Source organism: Oxyura jamaicensis, chromosome 14 (assembly GCF_011077185.1).
Source record: "Oxyura jamaicensis isolate SHBP4307 breed ruddy duck chromosome 14, BPBGC_Ojam_1.0, whole genome shotgun sequence".
NCBI lineage: Eukaryota > Metazoa > Chordata > Aves > Anseriformes > Anatidae > Oxyura > Oxyura jamaicensis.
The window spans coordinates 4589496-4595887 of record NC_048906.1 but is presented as its reverse complement, the minus strand read 5'-3'; the positions used below and the strand labels follow the sequence as shown (position 1 = coordinate 4595887).

The 6392-nt window shown below is 40.7% G+C and overlaps 1 protein-coding gene across 1 annotated transcript in view; it reads right to left on the bottom strand.

Annotated features, from left to right (window-relative positions):
• The window catches only part of CARD11 (caspase recruitment domain family member 11), a 44781-nt gene extending 39109 nt beyond the window's left edge, over window positions 1-5672 (bottom strand). Inside the window, exon 1 of the mRNA XM_035339611.1 lies at window positions 5245-5672. Within this exon, the coding sequence (XP_035195502.1) occupies window positions 5245-5257 (13 nt within the window). The 5' untranslated portion in view covers window positions 5258-5672. The remainder of the gene's footprint in view (window positions 1-5244) is intronic.
• Between the last annotated feature and the right edge of the window lie 720 nt (window positions 5673-6392).

Genomic DNA, 6392 nt, shown 5'->3' with positions numbered 1-6392 from the left:
CCCCAGAAGAAAATCAGTTCTGCAATAGTAAAGAAGACAAGAAAGTTTATGAAATTTTGTATTTTCCTTCAGTGCAAGGCATTAGTGAAATGAGTTTGATGATCTCACCAACTACTTCATTATAAACTATGAAAAATGTACAGAATGGCAACTATCTTCACAAAAAGCCAAGAAATAGAGATGCCAGCAGTAGCTGCTGGATAGATACTGCACCTTGTTCTTGTAAAAGACTGGATGCACCAGTCTTTGCATGGACATGATCCATGCAAAACTGCCATGGCTTCATTCAGCAGACCAGTATGGTTAGATTGTAAACATCCCTGGTAGTTTAACTGAGGTGTTAAAAGCCAAAAGCCTCCAACTGATCTTATGTCATATTCTCAGTTGATGATTAAGAAGAAAAGACTCAATCACCAGTTGCACTGCAGTTTGGAAATTAGGTGTATTTGGTGTTAGCTTTAGAAAAAGAATTGAAACAACCTTCAGGTGTTTTCCCAGTTTGCTCAGGATTCAGAATTCATAGAGGAAAACATCTGAAGGGAAAATCTTTTGCCTTTTAACGGTGTTTAAAACTTTGGAGGAACTTGGTTTTGTGCTCAAATATATTAAATGTGTGTAACAACCTATTAAGCATGCTCACTGATTTCAAGTAGGTAGCTTAGAAATGTTTATACACATACAGAGCCATAAGAAATGAAGTGGAAACAACCTATTAACTGCTACTGACAACCATATATGTCCTGCTTGCATACAGTTTTGTCTGCATTCATATGGAAAAAAAAAATAAAGGAACTCATTTTAGACAGAAAGCCTACATTAAAGCTTCAGTGCTTCAGTTACAACCTGCTGAAAATTTGTCAGCAGACATCCAGCACTGAGGGGGCTGGTGGGAATCCTTTCACTGGTTGCAATGAAGATGTATTCCTCCCCTGAACTACAATGAACAGGGCAGACTTATCAGGCTTGAGCAAACAACAAGTATCTTTGTGTAAGGCCAAACTGGCCTCAGGGACCAGAACAAAAATATCTGTTAATACCACACAGTGCTACTTTACACAGACAGATTCACCCAGGCAACAATTACTAGCAATAATATCACATACACAGCTGTATATACATTTACCCTTTTGACGAAACCAGAATGTTATAGCATTTACTTTGACATTTCTGATAGATTTCCAGGGAGATTTGACAAATTCTTCTTTCCTGTTGAGTTGCTAAACAGATTCACTGAAGTAAACAGCATTAGAAAGTAAAGCTCCATCCAGCACTGAAGATAAAATAGGTTTTGTGGGACTAACGTAACAACAATATTCTCTTCACTACACATTCACCAGCGATGGCAGACAATGCACAACACATGGTCAGCTTCTGGCACTATTGGTAATACATTTCCATGAGCTGTGAAAAAACCCTTGTGTTTGCCTTTTGTATAAAAGAGCACAAAGGCCTTACCTGCTGGTAAATTTTTAAACACCCCCCCCATACATCAATGAGCATGTGAGAATTCATGAAACTCACAAACTAGAGCCCAACTACTTGGCGGAAGAGTGTGAAGGAAGAAAGATGCTCAAAATAAAGTTCAGAGAAGACATTTATGTTTAAAGGCAGTGTGCAGACCTTCAGGCAGGGAGCAATCCACTGCTGCCCACGGCTGGGACACATCATGTCAGGGTGTATGGCAGATTGGCCGTTCTGTCAAATAGCACTTTAAACAGATTAGCACTGTATTCTCCTTTTGCCTGAGAGGAGCAAAAGTGAGAGGGTAATATAGGGAGAGAAAACTGACTGAAGAAGTAGAGAGAAAGAACCTTTTATTACTTGTTGGATGTGTGCCACAGAGACCAATTATATGCTTTTGACATCAACCATTATAATTCCAGAGTCCTTGAACAAATCACAAGCAGAAAGGTTACCTTCCTGAAAATGTTCATTGCCATTAAATAACTGACCCTGACTAGAGGGTGAAGGCAGCACTTAAGAGAGAGTTTGGGGGAAGAGAGGAGATGGAGAATCTTATTACACATACACCTGAGAAAACCCCATCATTTGTTCTGAAAAGGGAATTGCAGATTCACTGCAGATACTCTATTCTCAGCAAAGCGGACAGTATTCTGAGAATGCAAATCCTACAGGCAGCAGTGATAAACAGCCAAAGCAAAAATCATATCTCACTGATACCAGTGGTAAAACTCCACTAAACTTGGTGAGGACTAGGATTTTACCCTCTAGTTTGAAAGCCACAAGACCTGAACCCATATTCCTTGCTCTTTTATGGTTTAGATCACTGTGGGGGTTTACTTACAAAGAAAGCTGTCACGGGTCAAATTCCACCGTCAGTTACACAACCTTAATGACCACATCTAAGTGAAACTTTTGTATTTCATGAAACATGCACTTCACTATCAAAGGGAGTTGAGACACCTGATAAGTGGATAGCTTGTTCTCTTTTAATAATATAGACATAATATTAGGAGAAATAAAGATCTTTATATGCTTCATCCTCTGTGAGTAATCATGCCACATAACTCATTAAAAATTTTACTAAGTAACAGTATAAAACTAAATCATTTGGTAAACTATCAGATTTCTTCGGCATATCCCTGTTATTTGGGATGCATCCTTTTAGAGAAGGTTTAAGTTGCTTTTAATTTTAAGAGGTAAAACTGCAGTCAAAGGGTTCTCACTCATGCTGAAATTTTATTTTTCTCTTAGTTCAGAGTTAAATATAAATGGAAGTAACTATCTGCATAAGAACAGGGAGTCCAACATGTGATTCTGAATGTCTGTTCCAGGGGTGTCCCTCCCAGTACAGCAATTTGCTGGGTGGGTGGAAAGTTTCCAGGCTCTTTCCAGCTGAAATTTCACTTCTGCCAGGTATATGACTAAAGAAACTAGAAAAAAATACTAAATTCTAGCTCCACATCCCCTTGTATCTGTCAACCCAATTTTGACAATGCCCATTTAAATTCAATCCACAGCAAATCCATAATGATGAGGGACGATGGTGAGAGGGAAGGGAAAAGCGGCGAAACGTTGTCTCAGCCAATTTATTTCTGGGAGATATCAAGGCCTCATGAGAAGAACTAGTACTGGGGACACAGGATACCAAAAACACAAAGCACAAAATCATCATGCAAGTTTTGCAGAATGACGAAAAGGAACACCAGAATGTTTCATGTCACAAGAGAAGTTGTAACAGAGTAAGGACTCATATTAAAATTGTACGAATAAAACGAACATCTCTTATTTTATTGTTCTAGGCTTTTGGACTTTTCAACAGATCCAAAAGACAAAGATATTTTAATGTACCTGCTTCAGTATTCAGAAGAGAATGCTCACAGCTCAAAGGCCACAGTTTGCTAACTCTGAATCAAAAAGGATATATTATAATTGCAAACATAGTTTAAGCTTCTTTCACTCATAAGGAGATAGACAATTTGAGAGAGCAGGGTAGATTGCTAAGAGAATTCTCTCACATAATAATTCTCTTATTAATTCAGCTGAGTTTAATATGTGATCCTTATTCAGTCCCCAAAAGCCCAAACCAGAACATCCCTAGAAATAAATCTTTAGTCTCAATAGCCCTGCTTAAGAAGGTGAGGCTAAAAAGCTTCATCAAAAAATTTACTACTTTGTCATATCTGGTTCAAAGCTTACAAACTTAAATACACAATAATAGCAGATACTACCCTTGGATGCAGTCCATATCTGTTCCTGGCAACTTCTGGTATTTAAAAAATGAGCTGTTTCCAAATCCTTGGAGCAAAGTTACTCCCACTGCAGCATTACAGCAAGGAACCACTCTCTACCCTTGAGATTTGAAATCCCATGGGATTCAATAGGCCATAAACTACCTTAGAGTCAGATCAGAAATTCTGTAATTAAGAGCTTTACAAAGCACTTGCTCTGCTCTAGCCTGCTAATGCTGCAAAGGAAAGAGGAGCTGAGAAACTGCAAAACTTCCTCCAGTTCCCCTACAACTATGTGGGGAGATGCCAAGGCAGCACAGAGTAAGACCATCTGCTTCAGTGGTTCCTCCCAACATAAATGTAACATCGAGATTAAAACAGATAGAAAAATCTGATGGCGGGTTGGGGTAAAAACTTTGGAAAGAATGGGACGATATAAAGAGCAGGGATAGAAAAAACAATGTCAGGGAAAGCTGTATTTGAGTAGAAAGGAAGCTATGGTGTGTTATAGTTGTTAGAAAATTCTGTTGTGAGAGAGAAGGAAACAGAGACAGGATGACAGTGGTTATTTGTTGTGAATCTCTGAGTCTGAGAATTGGAGGGAAGCTACTGAAGTATAAAAATCTGCTACTTTGGGATGCATCTCCAAAACTGCAAATATGCAAATCCTGAGTATGTACATGAGCAAAGGGGCAGATATAAAAGCAGCATATCTCTACAAGGACAGTCCAGTGGAGAGGCAACACCGTGGTGTGTGCAAAATCAACTTTGCAGGGCTGCAATGTATGCTGTGTGCATGAGAAAGAGGATGGAGCAGGAAGGAGGAGTGCATTTGAGAAGCAACAGGAAAGGGGAACACAAGACAGAGAAGGAAATCACAGAGGGGAAGGAGAGAAAGACTGAGAACATGGGGGAGGATGTACAGTCTGTTGCACAGACAAGAAAAAGAAGGTGGAAGGAAGAGAAAGAAAGGAACAAGGGGAACATTTGTCACACACAAAAAAATATGCTTGACAGAAAACAGGCAGAAGAAGATGGTAAAAAAGACAGTAAGAGATGCACTAGTGTTGAGAAAAAAATAAAGTGAGAAGAGCTAATTACAAAAAAAAATAAATAAGATTTTATTAGTTAATAGAAAGCATAAATCCCCAATGAAATGATTTTTAAGAAGGGTTAGGGCACAACACACTATGAGTAGAAGCAGAAATTCCCTGGAGAACCGTGCTGACAATCAGTCCTTTCATCTCCCCCTGTTAGGCCTCCATTTCAATCTTCCTTCTCAGCGCACACTTCTTGAAGAAGATGTTTTCACCTCCAGCTACCACCTGTTTACCTCGCTGAAACCTCAGCTCCGTGTACCCGCGCTTGCAGAGTACAGTTAGACCTGCTGAGGGCAAGGAAGGCACGAATGCAATCATTCTCAAAGAAACACGCTCTTGAAAATGAACACAAAAAAGAGGTGAAAGGTGAAAGTGGAACTCATAGTGATGAGAGTCCAACGCTGTCCTAGCCAGCAGTGAGGTGGAGCTGATCTGACAGCTGCTTTCCTTACCTTGGGTGCTCATGAGTGACCAGGCTGTCTCGCTGCAGCTGCTGCAGGCTGAGAGTCCCTATGTTGCCTCCATGCAATTGCCACCGTCTCTCCAGGGGTCCTGGAGAGGTTATTTGTGCTCTGCAGCTGTTAAAAAGTAAAGGAAACACCAAGAGCAAAACACCCCCTGGCCCCAAAAGTGCTGAAAGTTTAGGGAGAATCAGGAATAAAGGAAGCAAGTGCACTGGTGTCAGAATGAGCAAAGAGCGACACAGAAAGTGAGAAAAAGTGTGTCAGAGGCTGGGAGGGGCGGAGAAGGAAAATGCAAAGATCTGACAGGAAACTAGACTATAAATCTGCTTAGGGTTTTAAAAAAACACATTTCTGCTCCCCAGTGATACAGCCTGTTTGCAAATGAGTCTGCACGCAGGTGACAGCAGAGCCCTGAAGTACCACTGTAAGCAAATACAAAGACACTTCTGCCCCTTCCCCAGGAAGAGCAGTGGGCAGAGCAGGCAGCAGCGCAATCACAAACAACTGGCTCAGATTGAAAAAGCAGATTGTCTTCGCTGCCTCACTTCTAGTTTCCTGGACTTTTAGGGCATGATTCCCCACGGAAAAGGGGGCATGCTGAATGCCAGCCTTAGTGGGGCTGTACCTCTCAGACCATAAAGCAGCAGCCTTTGCTTCTCAGTACACATGCCAACTAGAAGGCAGGCAGGAAAGAAAAAGAGAAAGGAAGGACTGAACAGAAGAGAGTTTCAAGAAAAACAGTTCCACGCAGAAGTTCTGTGTTTTCCCAAGGTTTCAAAGGGTTTTCAAGAAAACATCTATTTAATTAACAGCTACTATCACTAAAAGGGTAGTCAAAAAAAAATCATGCAAGTATTAGAATATTTTACAGTTGAATGATACTTAAAAACAACATATTTTCCAAAGGAAGCTTCTGCTGACACAAATAAGCTGCAGCATCTTGAATGGCTTTAATGCTGGACTCTGGGCTCAAGGCCACACACGGGCAAATTTAACAACTGGTGGGTCTCACTGAGGACATTTGCTGGCTGGGAGGCTTCTCCCACAGTCAAGCCAACAATAACAAAGTAAACCAGCCCTGTTCTGGTCCTGGGGGACCAGGACACACCACTGCTGCTAGTAAATGTCCTTCAATG